The sequence below is a fragment of the Schistocerca nitens genome, chromosome 2, assembly GCF_023898315.1.
Source record: "Schistocerca nitens isolate TAMUIC-IGC-003100 chromosome 2, iqSchNite1.1, whole genome shotgun sequence".
NCBI classification, from domain to species: domain Eukaryota; kingdom Metazoa; phylum Arthropoda; class Insecta; order Orthoptera; family Acrididae; genus Schistocerca; species Schistocerca nitens.
The window spans coordinates 314,879,589-314,903,247 of NC_064615.1; the positions used below are offsets into that span (position 1 = coordinate 314,879,589).

General features: G+C 42.9%; 1 protein-coding gene across 1 annotated transcript in view; it reads right to left on the reverse strand.

Moving 5' to 3' along the window:
- LOC126236083 (ATP-binding cassette sub-family C member 4-like) overlaps positions 1-23,659 on the reverse strand; it is a 251,908-nt gene that overhangs the window by 189,777 nt on the left and 38,472 nt on the right. Inside the window, exons 2-3 of the mRNA XM_049945146.1 lie at positions 21,299-21,409; positions 10,165-10,299 (exon numbers count right to left, since the gene is read on the reverse strand). Coding sequence (XP_049801103.1) covers positions 10,165-10,299; positions 21,299-21,409 — 246 coding nt within the window. The remainder of the gene's footprint in view (positions 1-10,164; positions 10,300-21,298; positions 21,410-23,659) is intronic.

Consider the following 23,659-nt stretch of genomic DNA (forward strand, 5'->3'; position numbering starts at 1 on the left):
ACAACCACCACCACCACCACCACCACCACCACCACCACCACCACCACCACCACGTCCATTTCCTCTCACTGCTCTGACCACCACTTCTCCTCTCCTCCCCCCTTTCCCTCTGAATTTAAGCCAAGTTTGTTATTGCAATTTCAGATTCTGTAGTGGTATTCCTATCATAACCCGACAAGCCAGAAATACAACTTCCTTATTGTCTGTGAAAACCATCTGCGAGGAAGAAAACAAACCAGAACATTATTGTGAATACAATTGTTTGAAAATATATTTCATGCGTAAGAAATGTAAGTGGCCGAAACAATTTATCTAACTGTTTAATTTCCGCGATTTTCCTAAATCGTTTCAAGCAAACGACGGGAAGGTTCCTCTGGAAGGACACGGCCTCTTTTCCTTCTCCATCCTTCCCTACTCTGAGCTTGTGCTCCGTCTCTAATGACTTCGTTGACGACGGGACGTTAAGCACTAATCTCCCCCCTCTAAAGGTTTAAATGCCCCACTATAGTAGTTGAAACTAACTGTGAAAAAGGAAACAATACTGCACATTTTTTACAGCAGCGCATTTTATTTCTCACGATCAGTTTTAACAGAAAACCGGTACTAAGTTGCTTAAAGAAATATACAGTCTATGCCTGTCTGAATATTTGAGTATCGTTTAAAATTTGAAGTGAATTTGTATAGAAATTTTCGAGATTTTTGCTAACGGTGTTTCACTATTACTCACCCAAACATTTATTAGAGTAGTGTGGAAGACATTGACGTAAGTAGGATGGCTGTAATTAAAAAGCAGCTGCTCAGGGAAGTCTAGGGTAGGCTATAATTATCTCGTGGCAATGAAACTTGGTACATATGCTAATACGTTAATGCAGACCCAATTTATGGTGGAAAACGTAGTTCCAATTTTGACGACCAGGAACAAATGTGGCAGGGTACTCAATTTCGACGTCTCCTTTGTTCAGTATGAACAAATTGTGTAAGCGACGTTTAATAGTAAAATCAACATCATGCACTTATTTGTTTTTCCTTTTCTGCTCACGCGCTGTTCCTAATCCATCACATATAGCAACATTTCTAAACGTTTCTCTTGCAATCACAGCGCTAGATTTACGCTTGGTGGCCAAAATGGGGAGTATGATTTAAATAATAAAAATTTACTTTTAGTCATGATTCAAAGGCTGATACGTTAATTACTCTAGATTAAATTTAAGTTTGTGGTCGAGTTTTACATGTTTAATCTCGCTGGTTTGAGCAAGGAAAACTCTTAATAAAATCCCCCGTTGTAGGAGTCACTGTACTTAAGGACTGGATTCGCTGGCGTTAGTCATTTCAGTACTTAAAAACCCGTAACATGGTGGCTCGTGAGAAACAGCTGTTGCTCTATGGAACGTGGCTATATCGTTGAGGATTCCCTGCCCTATTCACAGTGAGTACTTCCCCCATCCAATGGGTGACTGGAGGCGCTGCTGTCATCGGCACACTAGGTTAGCCTTTTGATTTCTGGAGATCTAAGGTATTAAACTGCGAGCGCAATTTGCCTCCCTCACATTCTGTGCCTGTGTTTCATTCGAGATTGATCCTGGTGAAGATCAGTCGTCCAGACTAGGACACTGTCCGTGGTGAGAAGTAATACCTGAAATTTCTTATTCTAGGCATACTTCTGACACTATGGATCTCGGAATATTGAATACCCTAATGATTTCCGAATGACAACTAGCATTCCGCGTTCGAAGTCTTAATTCTCGTCGTGCGGCCATAATTACATCGAAAATCTTTACACATGAGTCGAGTAAGTACAAATGACAGCTCCGCCAATTCACTACCCTTTTATACCTTGGGTACGTGATACTACCGGCCCCTGCAGAAATGCATACTGCTAGGCCATGACTTCTGACTTTCAGTTTATTTACGGCGGTGTAACAAATGGGGAATTGGAAGTAAGTTTCTGGAGACAAAATCTTTGTATAAAATGTGCCTAGTCGTCCGGCCACAGCAAATTAAAGTAAAAAGCTTTTGATGGTAACCTCTCATCTTCCTTCAAGAAAAATAATCATATCTGCTTGAATGATGGCGTTACGAAGGCATTAACCGATCTGTGATTGGCCGATATACGTCATGGTAACGTCATGCAGCCAGAGATCGTGTCGACATATGCAATGCCAGCAGTGCAACTTCTCGCGTTGGAACATAAAAAACACTGCGAATTTCCTTGAAGTCTCGTAACATCGAGAGCACACTTCCAGACAGCTCTAAGTACACTCCTGGAAATGGAAAAAAGAACACATTGACACCGGTGTGTCAGACCCACCATACTTGCTCCGGACACTGCGAGAGGGCTGTACAAGCAATGATCAGACGCACGGCACAGCGGACACACCAGGAACCGCGGTGTTGGCCGTCGAATGGCGCTAGCTGCGCAGCATTTGTGCACCGCCGCCGTCAGTGTCAGCCAGTTTGCCGTGGCATACGGAGCTCCATCGCAGTCTTTAACACTGGTAGCATGCCGCGACAGCGTGGACGTGAACCGTATGTGCAGTTGACGGACTTTGAGCGAGGGCGTATAGTGGGCATGCGGGAGGCCGGGTGGACGTACCGCCGAACTGCTCAACACGTGGGGCGTGAGGTCTCCACAGTACATCGATGTTGTCGCCAGTGGTCGGCGGAAGGTGCACGTGCCCGTCGACCTGGGACCGGACCGCAGCGACGCACGGATGCACGCCAAGACCGTAGGATCCTACGCAGTGCCGTAGGGGACCGCACCGCCACTTCCCAGCAAATTAGGGACACTGTTGCTCCAGTGGTGTCGCGACAGGCGTGAATGGAGGGACGAATGGAGACGTGTCGTCTTCAGCGATGAGAGTCGCTTCTGCCTTGGTGCCAATGATGGTCGTATGCGTGTTTGGCGCCGTGCAGGTGAGCGCCACAATCAGGACTGCATACGACCGAGGCACACAGGGCCAACACCCGGCATCATGGTGTGGGGAGCGATCTCCTACACTGGCCGTACACCACTGGTGATCGTCGAGGGGACACTGAATAGTGCACGGTACATCCAAACCGTCATCGAACCCATCGTTCTACCATTCCTAGACCGGCAAGGGAACTTGCTGTTCCAACAGGACAATGCACGTCCGCATGTATCCCGTGCCACCCAACGTGCTCTAGAAGGTGTAAGTCAACTACCCTGGCCAGCAAGATCTCCGGATCTGTCCCCCATTGAGCATGTTTGGGACTGGATGAAGCGTCGTCTCACGCGGTCTGCACGTCCAGCACGAACGCTGGTCCAACTGAGGCGCCAGGTGGAAATGGCATGGCAAGCCGTTCCACAGGACTACATCCAGCATCTCTACGATCGTCTCCATGGGAGAATAGCAGCCTGCATTGCTGCGAAAGGTGGATATACACTGTACTAGTGCCGACATTGTGCATGCTCTGTTGCCTGTGTCTATGTGCCTGTGTTCTGTCAGTGTGATCATGTGATGTATCTGACCCCAGGAATGTGTCAATAAAGTTTCCCCTTCCTGGGACAATGAATTCACGGTGTTCTTATTTCAATTTCCAGGAGTGTATATGGCCACTGCCCTGGTTGAATTTATTGTTTGATGGAGTCCTAGCAGGTTTATGCATAGGACTAGTTACATGTTTCATCAATGCTCCACTCGGCGCTCCTATCATCATCATCGGTCACGTGCCGACAATTTGCCGAGCCTCACCCAGAATGCAATGTTCCGAAGTTAAAAATGGTGTCTTAGGTGAACAAAGCAGCAACAGACATGTTTGCTGTAGTATTATCAAGGAGCTGAAAAGCAGATCGATTACGAAGAATCCTGAAAGGTCCTGAAGATCTCCCGAAATCGCGAAGCTTGACTATTTTAGAGACTAACTACGATTGAGATTTTGTGTTAAAGAGTCCGAAAGACAAAAATGATAGAAGTTGCGGCTCCAAGCACGTTTCTGACGAGATTCAAAGCCAACATGCTCTAATAGCGTCTGAAAATGCCTCATACATACAGTTGCTTGTTAACTCAGGAGGATAGTATATGATACGAGGTTCTTGCTCGAAATATCTATCAACTACCCGAACCAAAACATTTTCGTTTTTATCTGTGATGAAAACTGCTGGTCTATGTTTTCGCGCTCACCGAAGAGAAAATAAAATGCAATTATTGCTCTTTTCCTATTTCCTTAACCTTTTTGCAACTTCGACTTAACAGAATTATACTTAAATCCGTGCCCCCCTATCGTAATACATAACAGGTAAGTCATTTAAAGAGTAATCTTTAGTCTGTCGTCCGTGTAAGCTGATGGCTTTGGCTACTTTTCAGCTGCAATTGGGTAACAATTATTTTACGTTATTTCACTGTTTCTTTTTCTTTCAACTTAACTGCTTTGGAAGATCGAGACCATGCGTCTTCCAGTTCAAGTTTCCCTCGATATGTACACCCAAATGTTTGGAGCATTCTGCCCTACTTACTGACTTCTGCTCATCTCTCTCATCAGTTATTGGTATGAGTATTTGTTGTACGGAACTGAGTGAGGTTTTTTAAAATTCAGGCAGAGTCCATTTTCGCCCAACCACTTAATTCTCTGTTGCTTTCTCTCTTACGGAATTTATTAGAACAGCAGTACCGTCTGAAGAAGTACCATTTTTGCTTGTTGTCTGCTAAGTAGGTCATTCACATATAAAAGGAATGGGAGTGAACTGAAGGATGAACTCTAGAACTCCTTTTTGAATTATTCAGCACAACGTAGAAAGAACTAATAGTCTGAAATGATTTTTTCGGCTACTACAAGGTCTCGAATAAGCACTGAAGATGAGACACATATCCGTAAACTTCTTATGTTTCATGACAAAGAATTGCCTGTGGCATCGAGTAGGTCATGACTCGTTATTGAAGATAAAGCAATGTGCCTAAGCAATGAGACCAAATAATTTTCAAGCCCAGTTGAGTTCTGTCAATAGATTATCCAGCGCTGTACTGCAGAACTGAATTCCTATACTTTTCACCGAGCGAGGTGGCGCAGTGGTTAGCACACTGGACTCGCATTCGGGAGGACGACGGTTCAATCCCGTCTCCAGCCATCCTGATTTAGGTTTTCCGTGATTTCCCTAAATCGTTTCAGGCAAATGCCGGGATGGTTCCTGTGAAAGGCACGGCCGATTTCCTTCCCAATCCTTCACTAACCCGAGCTTGCGCTCCGTCTCTAATGACCTCGTTGTCGACGGGACGTTAAACACTAACAACCACCACCACCTATACTTTTCAATAATGAAAAATTAAGCAACCTTCAAGAAAGTTTTGCTTTTAATTGTCTCCATAGCTATGCCTGAAGCGATGAAAATCTATGCTCCAGCCTTGTTTGAGATCACCAGCAATATAAACACTATGTGATCAAAAGTATCCGGACACCTGGCTGAAAATGACAAATTCGTGGCGCCATCCATCGGTAATGCTGGAATTCAGTATGGTGTTGGCCCACCCTTAGCCTTGATGACAGCTTCCACTCTCGCAGGCATACGTTCAATCAGGTGCTGGAAGATCTCTTGGGGAATGGCAGCCTATTCTTCACGAAGTGCTGCACTGAGGAGAGATATCGATGTCGGTCGGTGAGGCCTGGCACGAAGTCGGCGTTCCAAAACATCCTAAAGGTGTTCTGCAAGATTCATCTCAGGACTCTGTGCAGGCCAGCCCATTACAGTGATGTGACTGTCGTGTAACCACTCCGCGAGAGACCGTGCATTATGAACAGGTGCTCGAATGTGTTGAAATATGCAGCTGCCATCTCCGAATTGCTGTTCAACAGTGGGAAGCAAGAAGATGCTTAAAATATCGATGTAGGCCTGTGCTGTGATATCGTAACAGCACCGCCTCCGAATTTTACTGCTGGCACTACAAACATTGACTGGCATATGACGTTCACCGGGCATTCGCCACAGCCACACCCTGCCATCTGCCATCGGATCGCCATATTGTGTGCCGTGATTCGTCACTCCACACGACGTTTTTCCACTGTTCAATCGTCCAGTATTTACGCTCCTTACACTAAGCGGCGCGTCGTTTGGCGTGAGCAGCCGCTCGACCCTGAAATCGAAGTTTTCTTACCTCCTGCGTAACTGTCTTAGTACTTGCAGTGAATCCTTATGTAGTTTGGAATTCCTGTCTGATGGTCTGGATAGATGTCTGCCTATTACACATTAGACTGTCTTCAACTGTGGCGGTCTGTCAGTCAACAGACGAGGTCGACCTGTACGCTTTTGCGCTATACGAGTCCCTTCACGTTTCTATCGGAAACAGTGGACCTAGGGATGTTTAGGAGTGAAAATCCCGCGTACAGACGTATGACAAGTGACACCCAATCACGTGGCCACGTTCGAAGTCCTTGAGTTCTGCAGAGTGCCGCATTCTGCTCTCTCGCGAGTCTAATGAATACTGAGGTCGCTGATATGGAATATCTGGCAGTAGGTGGCAGCACAATGCACCTAATATGAAAAACATGTTTTTTCGGGTGTCCAGATGCTTTTGATCACATACTGTAGGTTGTAGGGGTGGCACTGTAGAAGACGAGCTAACGGGGCCTTATTTCCGGTAATCATGTTTGGATGATATGTATTATCCGATGTTCACTCGCTATATATTGCCGCTCTGGTCGGACACAATCTCTTGTACGCTTAAGTATGTTATTTCAAAACAACAGTGCAGCATCCTATTTCGATAGTTATGCCCATGAGCACCTTCACAAGATACCCTCATCTTTGAATTGCGAGGGTATGTCGTGTAACATGGACAGCGTGATCGTCCTAAGTCTTATGGATTGTTTCCGAACGCATCTTATGAAGTCGGTGCATCAAATCTCAGTAGAACCTGAAGATTAGCTTGTTCGTTGACATGTACTTGTCTGTCTCGTTGTACAAAGGGTATTTGAGAAGATGCGTAAAAGACTGTGCATACATTGCATCTGGAGGTCGTGTCTCAGACGTTGCTATGGAAGCTGTCGTCAGAACTGACATTTTGCGTAACGCACGTTTTTGCTTGTTGACTAGAGTTAGTGAAACGGATGGCCGTTTAGAGAATATCGGCGCTATAAAAAACAATTCGTTCTGAGCCACAACGCCGCGGCACCAGAGTCCTCCATTAATGAGATACCAACATTCAGGGATGAGGGGAACTGTCATTCGAAGTGTGGTCTAAAACTCATGACTTTAGGGCTATGAGCACTACAACTTCGCCACTGTGAAACATCTTTTGTACTGTAGCTAGAACTATGGCTCTTAAAACATACAATCTAGAGCCCAAGTTAACTAGATTTTCGTTTCTTTCATGTCCTTGAATATTGGGCATTCTTCCAGGGAAACCTTTTCTAAACTCTAAAATTCGTTATAAGACGGACTTCAGCGATGTCGACCAATAATTCTGTACATTTCTGCAGTTTTCTGGTTGCTCTGACTCATTCACAGCTCAAAAGATTATCTGGCTTGCGGTGTATGTTTTCGAAATTTAATCACAGGTTTTCAGACAGCTTGGTAGACGACAGGGAGGTAAAACTGGGAAGTACAAATTATGGTAATTTCCAATGTTACGCAGGCAATGTTTATCAGACTTACGGAAGGCAACAGGAGAAACATCCAACACTGATAGTTAAGTAATTACAGGTTGCGCTGAAATGTTAACTGGTGGACAGTATCGTGCGTAGTGAACAACTACTTTGCGGTATCAGACACGTGGAAGCAATTGCAGAGGGCACGGTTAAGGACGACGGACGATTAATCACGTACTCCTACAGAAGATGGCACGCCTAGTGTAATAGAAGCTACAGGTCCTACTTAGTATTTTAATCGGATTAAGGTAAACTTGTACAACGAGTTCCTAGCATTTATCGTCAATGCTGTAAGATTGTACAGGATTCTGAGGTGAGTAATTCGAGATAAACTAATGTTTGGAAAGTATTATTTGTGTTTTTATTGACTTACAATTTACTCTTATAGCTACTATTCTAAGTGACGACCGCCAGTTTCACTACATGATCTACAACGTAACCCACTGACAGAACTGAACTCTGACTTCAAATCATTTCGCCTCATTGCTTATCCACGTATATGATGGGAGTGTAATTGCTTCTCCATCAAACTCCACACTGTCGTCTTCAAAGAGTTCATCGCAAGGAGAAGTTGAGTGGAGTTTATGAATAAATTTCCTTCCACGTGGAGCAACACCTTTTCAAAATCTGCTGAGCGAACTTTGGCCAGATTTCTGTAGTTTGAACGACCTAGCTTCCAGTATGTTTCTATCGATGGTGATAATTTCTGCCAATTGTAATGACATCTGTCCCAAACGTTTTTTGTTTACTTTCGGAGAGCTTTTGGACCATCAGTCATTTAAATGTCTTCATGCTGTTCGCCGTGAATTCTTCCCCTGTAACAATCTATCTCAGAGTAGCACTTTCACCAACGTCTTTCAATTATTTGTTGTATATATTCCATCTCTACCTTCCCATTTAGTTTTTACCCTTTACAGTTCCGCAAAGGGTCACCAAAGTTATTCCTGACTGTCTTAGGACATGTCCTATCACCTTGTACCTTCTTTGAACGTGCTCCACTCTCTTCGCCGATTCTGCTGAGAACTTCATTCTTTTTCTTACCAGTCCACCTAGTTTTCAGCATTTTCCTATAGACCACATCTCGATACTTTGATTCTCTTCATTTCCAGTTTCCCCACTGCCAGTAATTCACTTCCGTCCAATGCTATGTTGCAAACTTACGTTCTCAGAAATTTCTTCCTCAGATTAAGGCCGATGTTTGAATCTAGGAGCCTTCAATTGGCTAGTAATGCCTTATTTTCCTGTGCTAGTCTGCTGTACCATACACTGAATGCATGTTTCTAAGTTCCTGTAGAACGTTTTGCACCATTTTCAACAACTAGTCATACGTGAAAAGATGTAAACGCCGCTGTGCACACATCACAAACGAGTATGTATTCTCTTCCTCAATTTGTGCCACAAATGTAGAAGCGGCACATTATTTGTGCGACCCATTCTTGAGTACTGCTTGAAGGCCTAGAAAACCACGATGTGGGCTTCAAAGAAGACGAAGCAACTCAGAAGCGTACTGCTAGATTTCTTACCACTGGGTCGAAATTGTCCGTGAGTTAATAGAGTGGAGACCTTGGAGGAAAAAAAGTTGATTTTTTGTGAAACCAACATGTGAGAGAAACTGCTAAACGCTTCTGCTGCTCCAGTATTCATACTGCATGAGGAATAAGGACAAAATTAGCGGGATTATGGTCAGTAGAGGCGTACAGCCAATCATTTTTCCGTTTCTCCATTTCCGAGTGGATGAAGGGGGAGGGGGGAATCAGCAGTGGGGCAAAATACATTCTGCCGTGCATTGCACGGGGCAGTGTACGTCTGTTGATACAGAAGCGAGGGCCTACGAAGAGAGAGTATGACGTCGCTTAGTAGGATACAAACAACGCTGTCACAGGTTGGTTTATTGCAGTGGGAGTTACGGCACATTATGTGCCACAAATAGTCGCATGTAGACTTAACTACATTATCTATTTGTTTCGTGTAATAGCGTTGAAATTCACAGAAATGATGTGAAGATTTGTGGCTCTTGCGTGTTTGGTCTCAGACCAAGTCGTTCGATACAAATTGTGTGGAAACGTGCCAATAGTTTGGAGTATGTCATCTCAGTATTGGCGAGATAATGCTTTTCTTAAACGAATCAGGATCATTGCTCTGTGGTTCAAAGGAAGTAAGAGATTCGCTGGACTTGCCAGCTAAAGCACCAATCTGAGTCAATTTTATCTAGGACGGACCAGATGACGAATTTTATGCTAGTTCCAGATACATGAAAACTGCTCATTTTGTTTATTGCTTATTTAGCCTCACTGGATATTTTAGTATTACGGAAATGTGTGACTTTTGCTATTGCGAGATAACTTTGTGGAAAGCGTTCCTCAATGATTAAAAGCGGCAACAGTCGCAAAATGATATACTAAGCGCTAATTATTTGCAGTGTTTTTATGTGAACGTCTGTGTAATATCTGAAGTTGCTTTGGCAATAAACAGTAAAAATCATACTCAAAAATCAGTATACTTCTATGAACTGTGAGAAGAGAATTATTTCCTTGTAATTATCACAATTAAACCAACTGGATCACATACCTTACAATAACATGTTCTATGAACATGAAGACACCAACCCAGGAACCCATAAACCAGAACACTCTGAACAGCGCTCTTGCAAAGTTTGGCTTCTTCCCTTTCTCCTTCGCCCTCGTTAGTTCCTTATCCCAAGATCTGAAACAAGTCACACAAAATGCATTATCGTAAACACAACATTGTTAATTACACAATAATTCTCTTTTGGTGGTTCTCTGTTTAGATAATGTCACTCAGAATTTTTCGCTAACCTTTGAAACACTTAAAAGAAGAAAAAGTCGATGATACCTTTATTAGTTCTGTCTTCTACAGCTCATATTCATGATGATAGTGTGCAACTTGTCGTTTGCACTGAAGTTACACACACATACGAATAAACATTTACATGGATGGACACTTCACTTCATACACAGTTTTCTAGCTGACTACTTACCATAATTCAAAAATCCTTTACAGTATACAATGAGCTATTGATCTGTGAAAACTTTTCCTGTTCGCAGCCGGACAATTTATTCCTCTGAGTAGAATGTTGAGTTTTGTGTCTGTGTAATAATTCAATAGTTACTTTTTCTCAGGTTCGAAAGTGGCTTTCACCGAGGTTTTGGTAGATCGTTTTATTATATTTGAAAATACTGCAGTCACTATTCCAATTCAAATGTATTACTGATAATTTCATAAATGAAAAAGTGCGACACAGAGAGTGCCTCTAAAGTAATACAAATGCATGGTCAGTATAGAATTCATCAATCTCCACGCATACTATCAACAGGTCAAGTACAACAGCCGTTGGTCATTGGTTCCGTTTCTTCAGTACTACATCTGAGACGTTAGGGACGAAGTACATAGTTACATCAAGAGTAGAATGGGATTAACAAATCTTAGGGCGATATAACATGTACGAGATGATACTTAGAAATATGAAATCACTTTGCACTGCCATTGTATGATTAAAAAGATTCAACTTCACTAAATAACAATAGTATATGGAAAATACACAACACGGAGCATAGTAACAGGGTATGTACTTTGGGATCTAAGTTAAGTTAATTATACGCTAGAAGAACGAAGTGGAAACTTGTACGTGCTAAAGGAATAAGAATATGTAAGTCAGGGCGCATTTTTAGTATCTGCGAAAGAGATTAAAATGTTAAAATATGAAGAGAGGGTCAACAGCATAAAACTAGTACACTGAAATTCAAAATACTCAATCTAAGACACGGAATGATCTCTGTAATACCCTGTAATTCTTGACACGGAATTCCCAAGTTTTCTTTTGGAATGTTGAACAGTAAGGTGTGAAAGCGGCTCATGGAACTCTCTTGTTTGATGAAATTGTCAAAAGGGCAACTCCAACCTGACTCATAGGTGACAGGTACGATGTACAAGGGCGCATCGTGTCTTACAGATAATTTAATAACATTGTGATGTCAGCCATGACAATGATATATAACAGGTTTACGTAGAAGTATAAACCTCTACAATTCTTTTAACTTGGCCCACGTGGGTATAGTGTGAATACAGGCCATTTTGTTCATGCATTTTCTAACATTCTTAACACTTACTGGAACTAGGAAGATAGCAATTAGGGTGGGACTTAACACACGTGGAGCTATGCCTTCTAAAGCTGCATGTTTCGGGTTTCCCTGTAAAACGTATAAATCGTGCAAGAAGCAGCTGGAGATGTGCGTTTCATTGTTTGAAACTAAAGCACTTGGTGACGACAAGTACTTGGTATTATTAGGCGCACGGTTGTAGCCTACGCGATTCAAAACCCAACCCGGTGCTCCGGTGTTTGAATCCGTCACATTCCAGCATAGCGAGTCAACGTCACAAGTGATGCATGTTTGTAGTTTACGTAACTTACGTAACGGTAGCCACTGCTAACGGAATGCTTATCGCTTCCCGCTTCAACTGGACCTGCAACATTGTTTGCTGAAATTACACAATCCTCAAAAGGGAAATCAAGCTGTTTCTCTCTGTAACCAGCATGTACGAGTACAACATAGGTGCAAGGTATCGAATCTACGTGGAAAAAACCGGACAAGTGAGAGTAAAAGTACAAATTTACTTGGGTATACACATAGTTTATCCATAGATTTTGCTGAATGAGTTAGCGAGTATCAAAATATAGGGAAAATGTCCACGTCTTTTGATCGAAGTTTAATTTCTTTACCCCGCCAAAGGAAGGTACCGTCGACTTTAATATTTGGCACAAATTTCAACTTGACACCTCAATCCGTTCCTGAGAAAAAGAGGTCTTAGCAAGCAGACGGACAGACGGACAACAAAATTGAACCCTTATGGTTGTGGTTCCATTTTTCCGGTTAAGATACGGAACCCTAAACATTGAACAAATGAATTATATAAGCAATAAGTAATAACACGCGCTATTGGATCAATGCGTGACTACAACTATTATCTGGAAATGGAACTATCAACCACAATGACGATTCGAACATTTTTTAATTAACTGAATATTTAGTGAATTGCACGATAAATGTAAGTCCCCCTGTTCATGTCAAGTGTCCACATCTATGATACATTATGCTATGGTTCCACTCTTACGACATTCGTAAGATACTATGTACATCTCTCTCTCAATTCCACAACAGGTACTTATTACAGAGATGATATGGTTCAGAGACCAGTGTCTACGTTTATAACCTTCAACGTTGAACATTATGAAGCGATGCTCTAACCAAGAAATCGTAGCCCGTAGTCAGTTAAAAGGAAATTTAGGGATTCACATCTTAACGACTACTTAGTCATTAACAGAGCATATGGTCGTATAGAGCAAGGCTAAGAAAGGAAATTGGTCGCAACTTTTTCGAAGAAAAGAACAATGCATTCGACCTATCTAAGTTACATAAACGTAAATTTGAGTGACTAGTCGTAGATGTGCAACATGCTCTTTCCGAACACGAGAAGTACGAGGATGTGCTTGAAAGTAATGCTCGGATTTGTATGTGAAAACTCAAAGGTTCAGATAAAACAAACGTTAACATGTACATCTTTACGTCTACATATGTGCATGCCTCTGCCGCCAGAAGTCTGAATTGTTTGTAGCACGGCTGTGTGTAAATTACATTGGAGCGTGAGAAATAGCCTGATGTAATCGAGTTTCGTATTCGAAGAGTCCGTTCACACAGAGCACACTATACTTCAGCGTGACAATGCCAGGCCATAAACGAGTTCTACAATTCGACCCCTTGGACTCGCCATTTCCCATCCTCAGTACGTACAGTCCCTACCTGGCCACCATCTCCGAAACTTCAAGAATACGTTCGAGGATTTCACTTTCATAGTGGTGAAACGATGCAAGGGTAGCTGAGATTGTGGCTTCGTCAACAAAGTTGAACATTGTACAGTGATGGTATCAACAAACTGGTGTCTCTGTGAGACATGTGCTGATCACCAGGGCGACTTTTCAGAAATACGTATGTAGCGAAGAATAATACAGATGTACAAAGCTGATAACATTTGTTTTAGTTAAAAAGCGTTAAGAGTTTTCGTATAAAAATCGGAGGCATTAATATTCAGCACGCCCTCGCACCATAACTGTTCTGTCACCTCAGTCGGTGTAAAAAATTACGCCACCGGAAGAATGTTGAAGTAACTGCAGGTACAAGCAAAATAAAATCTGTAGAAAGCATAGCAAACATTTCGCAAGTTTGAGCGAAAGGAAAATTAAAATAGGAAGTGATGTCTACAAATTTTTAAGAAGGGGAAAACACACGAACCAGGAAGGAATCATCCGAATGAGGCTGAAATCGGTAAACTGATGTACATGTACCGACAAACAAATGATTACAATTTCAGAAAACCTGGGTGATTATTTGAAGAGAAAGATTTACTCAAACCGAACAAGTCAATAACGCGTTTGTCCACCTCTGGTCCTTACGCAACCAGTTACTCGAGATTGACAGACTTGTTGAAGATTGTTCTCAGGGATATCGAGCCAAATTCTGTCCAGTTGCCGCTTTAGATCGTCAAAATTTCGAGCTGGTTGGAAGACCCTACACACAATGCTATACGTGTTCTCAATTGGGGAGAGATCCGGCGACATTGCTAGCCAAGGTAGGGTTTCGCAATCACGAAGATAAGCAGTAGGAAGTCTCGCCGCGTGCGGACGGGCATTATCTTTGTTAACTGTAGACTCAGGATGGCTTGCCATGAAGGGCAACAAAATGGGGTGAAGAGTATCTTCGATTTGCCGAGCCCCGATAACCGGCGAAGACGTGTCTTGGAGACGCCCGCAATAAGGACCGACATCCGGGGGGGGGGGGGGGGGGGGTGATGGTCTAGGGTTCCATTTCTTTTCATAGCAGGACCTCTTTGGTTGTCATCCGCGGCGCCCTTACAGCTCAGATACGTCAACTATGTTCTACGCCTAGTTTTGTTTCCCTTCATGGAAAGATAAAGGCCGCCCGCACACGGCGAGATTTTTACTGCTTATCTTCACGCTTGCGAAATCCTACCTTGGCCATCAAGGTCACCTGATCTCTCCCCGATTGAGAACATTTGGAGCATTATGGGATAGCTCAGGATTTTGATGATCTAATGTGCCAATTGGACAGAATTTGACATGATATCCCTCAGGAGGGCATCCAACAGCTCTATCAAGCCGAGTAACTGCTTGCATGAGGGCCGGACGTAAACCAACACATTACCGTCTTGCTCACTTTGAAGCTCGCTCTCTTGAATAAATCATCCAATTTTTTTTTTAAATGTGAATTATGTACATCTACCGATTTGAGTCCTGTTTGGATATAATCCCTTCGTGGTGCAGGTGTTTTTAATCTTACATAGTTTTATAGTTTTTATATGAAGATTTGTCTGTGTTGATACTTATTTTCACATCTCTTGGACCACTGAACTGATTTCAGTGAAATTTGGTTCGTATACTACTAACTGTCTGGGAATAAGCACAGTGGAGATGAGAACCACCTAGCTCCCATTGGGGTGACATAGTGGACAGACCGGACGGGGGAAGAGAGAGACGTGCAATATATGTGACATATACAGGCGTGGGTGAAGCCACAGCTCAAAGGCTAGTAAAATAGCTAGTAATATATAAACGAGGCTTAAGGTGGCCTCCTTATTTCAAATATTTATCAATAGTCACAGCTTATCATGATTAATGCTGTAGTAATTATACATGTTTAATTTTTCACATCTTTAAATAAACACAAATCTATATTCAGTTCATACTTTACATAGCGTACAGGCGTGCGAAGGAATTGCGGTATCTCTTTAATAAGAATTAAACAGGGCAAAAAAAAAAAAGAAATGTGAAAACAATGAAAATATAAGAAAGATTTTCTCTGCATTGGAATACTGACCAGTTCGTACAGCTTTACACGCAACACTGTAGCTTGAGACACGGAGATGAGCCAGACTCTGATCAAACACGAGAGGCAACTAAATGACAGTTGATCTGCCACACAGTGCAATCAAGTAGTTTGTACGTGGTTTCCCAGGCTCGGCTGGGCAAATTCTAGGCTATTCTCAGCTGCGGCTTCAGAAAATATGACTAACAAAGAGGTAAAATATGACAACACAGAACTAAGATGACACGATTCACTAACACATGGTGCACACGATTGTCCTCCCTTGTCCAGTCAAAAGAAATGCATTCGTGTACTCACAAATTTTTCTACAGTGGTATGTGGGTGTGCCACGAACATACTAAATATCCTGGCCGATGCAATGAAAACGTGGCGGTGGAGTAGAAGCTTGAAGGTCACTTTTTTATGTCTTTCTGAAATAGCTTTAAAACTACGGCTTCTAGCGAATATCTATACCAGTACAAAATTAAACTACATTCAATTTCCTACAAGAAACGCCTGATTCATTTTTCTGTAGGACTACGTTTCCACATTCGAGGGGAAGATAAACAGCAGGTTATTAAAAATAACATTTTATTGGTAAAAAATTAATTTTTACTGTTGAATGAAGTGTTTTAAGAGCAAATAATAAATTCGTGTACCACATGCAAGTGCAGTAGTATCGTTCTACAGGATAAATTGCGTTCTGGGGATGTAACAATAAGTATGAGGCAAGGTAGATCCCCCGTATTGTGACTGTGCACTTCCTTCGTAGGTCTGCAGACTGAACAGGCGATTCTCAACTCTCACTACCCACTACGTCACAAGACGCAGCTACAGCACGTTTCACAAAGTTACACCGACCCTTTCGCACTACGACTGGAATCACTGACGTTCCAGCGTGTACACATGCCTGAAGGTGTTTATTTTTCCAGAAAGTGTGTGAACAAGGAATGGAATAAAGATATGAGTAGTTGGTAGTACTAATGCAAGAAACATGTGGGGAGAATCTAAATCTCTTACAGCTGTTTTACACTGCTAGAGTGGCAACTGACTCAGTCTAGCAGGAAGGTTAACTTCCTGCATTTCGAGCACTCTTTCGTTTTAAGTTTACAGACAGGTTATGCCTCCCCAGCGTTTCTTGTCCAGTTCTCTGTGAGTAGACAAAATAATTTCACTGAGCTGAATGAGTTTTTGGCTATGGTCAGCCGTCTCCAGGCTGTTGTGTCGGGGTGTAACGGCGCATCGCATGGGACACCTGAGGCGCCGCTTGTTTCGCCCACGGGCTCTGCTGCCGAGGCACCTCCTAGCGCGCCGGTCGCTGTGTGTCCGCGCCCTCACACCAGGGTGAGTGGCGGGTGGTAATGGGATCGCGTCGCTCGAGGAGGGGGGCCAATGTGAAGGCTGGACATCTGACCTGGCCTATTCGCCCTGTGAGAACTTGGGGCCTTTCCTTCAGCAGGGTCCGAGTAGGCACACGTGGCTGGGCGCTTGCTCGTTGTCGGGTCTCTCACGTTAGGCGCGCTGTGGAGCCCATTGAGGAAACAACGACTAGGGCTGAAATGAAAGCCAATGTGCACTCTATACTGTATGTCTGAAGGGGCCTCATCTCAGATGTGGAGGCGGCTTAACCTGCACCTATCGAGGGTGCAGGGTGCAGTTATCTTCAAATTGTGGTTCACGTCGAGACCAATGATGCCTGTCGTTTGGGTTCTGATAACATCCGCAGTTCATGTGAGTGGCTTTCTGAAGTGGTGAAGGCTGCTAGTCTCGCTCGTCGGGTGCGAGCAGGGCTCACAATTTACAGCAGTACATCCCTTGATTTGAAGCTGAGTGGAGGGCCTCAACCACAGATTTAGTTATGGGTTGGAGAATGCTAGGACTCCCCTTGATAGGTCATGGGTGCTCTACACTAGTGAAGCAGAGTACCTGTGGAGTGCACATTTTTCTACCTGGGAGGTACCTTGTGGTACTCTGATGAATATTCGTCAGTCGACACGCAGAGAGCGAATCAGACCAAGATCAGAGTGAAGACACTTCGACTGTCAACATTTTTTATCAGTAAATTGTCGAAGTATTCGTAACAAAATCACCCAATTTAGTGTCCTCCAGGAGATTGGTCGCGCTCAAATTATTCCCGGGACACGAGAGAGCGCTGAAACCCGAAGTAGAAAGATCTGAAATATTTAGCGAGTCACGGAACATGTCGGAAAGACAGATTAGACATCGAAGGAGGGGAAGTGCTTATTGCTGTCGACAAAAATATTATCTCTAAGGTAGTCGAGTTTAAGTCTCACTGTGAAGTTATTTGAACGTGTATAAAAGATCTAGGTGAAATCAAGTTAATTGTTCCATGTTTTTACCGACCATACGTAGCACGTATACATGCTGGTAATGCCGTAGTAGTGGGTGGGAACTAACCTACCGAGTGTAGACTGGGACGTTATGGATTCACAGCACATGGTATGGACTGGATTCACAGCATATGGTATGAACCGACAGTCTTGTGAAGTACTTTTGAACTCCTTTTCCGAAAACTGCCTTGAGCAACTAGTGAGACAACACACACGCCATGTAAATATTTTAGACTTTGCAGCTACAAACAGCCCTGACATTGTCGGTATCAGAGACAGGGGCTAGTGATTATCGTGATATAGCGACCATGGTTACTAAAGTTAACAAATCAGCCAAGAAGGCTAGGAGGATATTTTGGCTAGAAAGAGCAGATAAGTATCTGGGCTTCTTCAGACGTTGGGAGAGCTGGGGCTGGAGTCATCATTTCTGATACATTTCATGCTGCGAAAAGTGTTTCAGCCAGTGGTAGTGGAGACAACGAAATCTACGCTGTCTATTACATGTTGAAAGTATATTATACTTGTGGGCAGGCTTTTCAATGTGGTACATACGCTGATAGCCCCATCGACTGACCTTTTCTACATAATACATCCACATCCCCTAAGCCACTGTCTGGTGCTTACAGGAGAGTACTTTGTCCCACTACTAGTCACATCCTTTTCTCTTCCATTCGCCAAAAGAGCAAGGGAAAATGTAATGTGTGTATGCCTCAGTACGAGCCCAAATTTCTCTTATCTTTGTAGTCCTTATGAGAAATGTGTTGGCGGCAGGATAATCTTTCTGCGTCAGTTTCAGATTCGGTTCTCTAAATTTTCTCAGTAGTGTTGCTTCCAGAGATTCTCATTTGGGTTCCTAAAGCATATCCTTTATACTTGGGTGTTGATCGAATCTACCAGTAACAAATGTAGTAGCCCGGCTCTGAGTTGCTTTGATGTCTTCCTTCAATCCGAACTGGTGGGAATCCAGAACACACTGCAGTATTTTACATTTTTCTACATTTAGAGCTAGCTACCGCCATCAGAGCAACCACAAATTTTGTGAAAGCCATCTTGTATTCTAATACACTCAACGACACGCTCCCGTACTTCACAGCGTCATCAGCAAACAGCCGCAGATTGCTGCTCATCCTGTCAAATCATTTCTGTGCACAAAGAATAATAGCGGTCCTCTCTCAATTCCCTGGGGCGTTCATGACACCCTTTTCTCTGACGAACATTGAGCGTCGAGGACAACCTATTAGGTTCTATTACAAAGTAAGGCTTCTAGCCACAAACATATCTGAAAACCTGATCCGTATGATCGTACATTCTTTCGTCTGTTGTGGGGCACTGTGTCAAATGCTTTTCGGAAATCTAGGAATATGGAATTTGCCTGTTGCCCTTCATCCATGATCCGTAGGACACTATGTGGGGAAAAGGGCAAATAGTTTCGCACGAACGATGCTTTCTAGATCTGTGCTGATTTGTGGGCCAGATCAGGCCCAGATCAGCAACAGAAATAGGTCACCTAGGTTTTATGGAACTCGACACATTTTAACGCAAGTCAAGCAACGCATCGAAGCACAGTAATATTCTTGACAAGCACACGACTAATCCCATCCGTCACATATGTTCACACTCACCTTGCAGGGTATGTCTGATGGTGTATAGCAAATCGCTCCACCCCACAGACCACTTTACGACTGCTAGCAATTTCTGAATAGAAGAGATTTACGCAGGCTACCAGTAACACAGTTAATGGTGAGAGAAGCGCTGTAACTTTCCGGTCATTTATCAATTCACTGCCAACTGACTGCAATATGGCTACACCGGCGTACAAAACAGTCAGTTATAGACAGCAGGAAGGAACTACATTTACGAATCCAACTGCAAGTACTTAAACTGAAAATAACCTCTTCATAAACATGGAATCAGTGAATTTATTGTGTGCAAACGCAAGCACTGGACAGAAAATGCTGGGGAGATTTAGTGTGTCTAAACTGAAAAACTACCGGCACTCGTATGAGAAGTCGCTTTTTCCGGAAGGACGCTACAACTGCCGTACAGGATCACTAAGAGTTTCCCCTGTAACAGTGTAGAACAGTGTGCAGAGGTTTACATCGTATCTGTCCATGTGTGTTTCTCGTCTAAGTATTATTAGTAACTTTTGTCTGTATTTCGTATAATACTAATGCACTATGTAGAAAAGAAATACCCCCGACCCTGAGCGTGTTTGCGCACTGCTTGTCCAATGATTCATAAGGCGAGCTGTGGGAGGCCTTTGTGAAACACCATGTAGTCGCTTATTGAAATGTAATGGGGTAGAGAGCAGGAAATGGCCTGCTCGCTCTTCTGTTTGCAGACATGTGAAGGAGGAAAATGCATGACTACAACCCGACGATCTATCTTCCTCTCTTGCATCTACTCCCTACCTCTAACCTGTCACAGCCCCAGAACACAATTTACCCCTTAGTAGGTTCTACTGTACTTCGGTGAAGAATGCACACTGAGAATTTTTTAACCCAATAACGTTTTTGTAGAAAATTTTATACGGTTTAATTTTTGTATTGGTAAACATTTTCGCTAGACGCTTCGATTTTCGAGGTATTCAAGAAAAATATAAGAAGTGACCTTTAAAGGACTCCTCGCAACACTCCAGCGGTCAGAATTTTTAATGTGTTATTCATGAACTACTTATCGCTGTACAAAAATTTGCGTGTACATGAATTTTCCCCGTATTTGTCCTCTTTTGGTCTTCATTGACTGGGCTGTTAGCATAACTGAACAACTGTGGGACATGAACAGCATTCGGACACAATAAGTTTTTCAAATTATCCAATAACGACAAATGAATGCTGAGGAAGTGACGTTATCCTGAAGGGCAAAATTATCTTAGGCCTTTCTTGGTGAGTACTGTTTACTCACGATCAAAATGTTATGCTGCATATGAATCTAACCCTACATTACAATCCTTTCGACTGCGATCCGTGTGGCACACACTGCCAACTTTATATTTTTGACATTACCTGATGTGTGCTAAAGTTTGTCAGACGTCTATGACGTGGGCACAACTGACGCTTTGCAACAATTTTTTCAGTTGAGAAGAGAAATTATCACAAAGTGCGAAGGAATTTCTCTGCAAATGCAGGCTGTAGAGTTTTCCAGGACATACATCTGCACGAGACATACCAATTCCTTAACAAAATATTTGAAATACTTCTGTGGCAAATGAACAGACCTGACACAAAAATATGGCTTCACAGTGGCTATAATACTTGTTTTAAACTACCATTGCTGTCTGCAATGTTTGGGGTGTGAAATAATTTTTGATAACTCGTATCAAATTTACTCCAAGTCTTCAGTTCTACCAAAGTACTCCATTTGAGGAAAACACTTTTTACAAAAAAGGAAGAAACTAGTATTGTTAATAATAATCGATGGACTAACACAACATAGGGCAACAAGATATCTACTCACTTTTCCAGCCGATCGCCTAGATCCTGTGTACAGTCTTCTTCGAGCCTTTCATATAAGTCGTCTTCCGTGATTCCTTTCTTGTAGCTCTTCCATATCAACTTACGAAGCCACCTGCAACAAGATAAGCGCATTTAAGAATAAATCATGTTTGGAGTCCATAATCGTATATATATTATGATTTGCGGCTGGTGCACTGATTTAAAATCTGAAACCAAGTCAGTTTGGTTCGTGTTGTGTAGTTATTCTTTGGTTAGGACCTTAAATCAACTATTTCTTGGCACCAGACAAATGTACTTCACAGGCTGGCACGAACGAGAATGCAACACGCGATATCTCTCGCGCGGTTACCTTTTGTACGATTGAAACAAGCGTGTTTCAAAATTGTTTTCTGTTGTCAATTCAATTACTCGTGTCGGACTTATGCATAATGATTACAGTTGTATACTCGAGGCATAAAACTCCTCTCAGACAAGTATTTGAAGACATGGAAACATTGGTCGATAGGGAGATACGTATCTCTATCATTAACCATCCTTTCTTTAGCGTCCCGCATGTCTGAACTCATTAAGACTAATACGGACGTGTGATATATTGATGCCCTGAGGTATTTCTAAATTTTTTTAAACTGTCAATTTCGTGAGTGTGGGAGATGGAAGAGGAGCTGCATGGTGCACATTCTGTGATACATTACTTTTGGTTGCCTGTCTACGAATTTGCGCAATTATGGTATTACCAGAAAACTGAAAGGAAACAATTTCACCTGCTGCTCGTGGGAAAAGATCGTTACTACAGAACCAAGTGGGTTGCCAACATAGGAGCAGCCAGTGTGGCAGATTCACTGAAGCCAGCCGCGGAAGAGGTGTTTTCGGGGTTGTACGACAATCCACTGGTACTCTGACAGTGTTAGGAAGAAGACATGTCGTGCTGCCGTCTCCTTGAAGAATGAGCGTTTGCGTTTGAACCCGAGTTCATGCCCACTTTTGTTATTGTCGAAACAGCAACCCGTTGCAGTATGAAGGTGAACCTCTATACTGCGCAGTAGAACCACGGCGCAATTCCATTTTATTTCCTCCCACGCTCATCGGATCTCCGTGCGTTTCTATCATTTTAATATATGCAATGAAATGCCTGAAGAATAGGGTCTATATCATTTAGTTTTCACCACAATTCCTGTGTTTATAATTTCTTTCACTCCACCAGCCGAAACAATGGATAGTGTATTGCTACTTCCTCTCATTTTATAGCTCTGGAGTCTGTCTACGGTCATAATATCGCTGTCCAACACTGCAAGTAGGATCGAACCGACGCAGTTGATCTAAAGTATTCTTTATCGTGTAATATGTGCTGGTATTCTTTCGTGGAAATCATTTGACAACGGGGTGATAATCAACATCAGTGGAAAGCTTGATAGGAAGTTGAACTTAAACTGAAAAATAAAGTACTCTTGATGTTGTATTACGAGCAAAAATATCCCTAACCTACAAATTGCAAACATAATGAAATGCCGTGTGGCTAGGGCCTCCCGTCGGGTAGACCGTTCGCTTAGCGCAAGTCTTTCGAGTTGACGCCACTTCGGCGGCTTGCGTATCGATGGGGATGAAATGACGATAAGGACAACACCCAGTCCCTGAGCGGAGAAAATCTCCGACCCAGCCGGGAATCGAAACCGGGCCGTTAGCCATGGCATATCGTCGCGTTGACCACTCAGCTCCCAGGGGCTGGCGTTGCAGACAGACAGCCCGTGGTAACAACGTACGCTTAATGATGCTCTCATTCTGGAGGAGTGAGTTTCAAATGCACTTTGACCATACTGAGGTAAGTTTTCCTCGCTTTACCTAAATCGCAATGTGTGAACTGTGAGGTCGAATCGTGGCTTACTCTGTGCCAAATAAGCCTGTCCTCAGTCTTCGGTCTTAACTGTATGCAACTAGTGACCCGCCCCGCTTCGCACGGTTAGCACTACGTGTTCATGGCCGGACGACTTTGCTGTCTTAACGGTAATGAATTATAAACAAATCATCGTGAATCTGTGTTAGCGAAAACCTTATGAAAATTCCTACAGTAGTTCCTGAGATAAGCGTTCCAATACATACAGAAGAACATCGGGGTATTTTATTATACGCACGTAAGATAAATTCAGCATGAGAATGTACGTCTGGACAGATGTGTCCACTCAGACTTCACTCTGTACAACATAATCGACAACTTAACAAGACACCCATCTGTCAGAGTACTTCGGAGTTATTTGTTCGGTGAATATTTGCCTAACGGAACACAATAAGTTACGGTACAGTGAATTTTCACCAAAATCTGAAGAAAGAATATCCAGACACTCCGGGATGATGATGGCATTGAAACAGA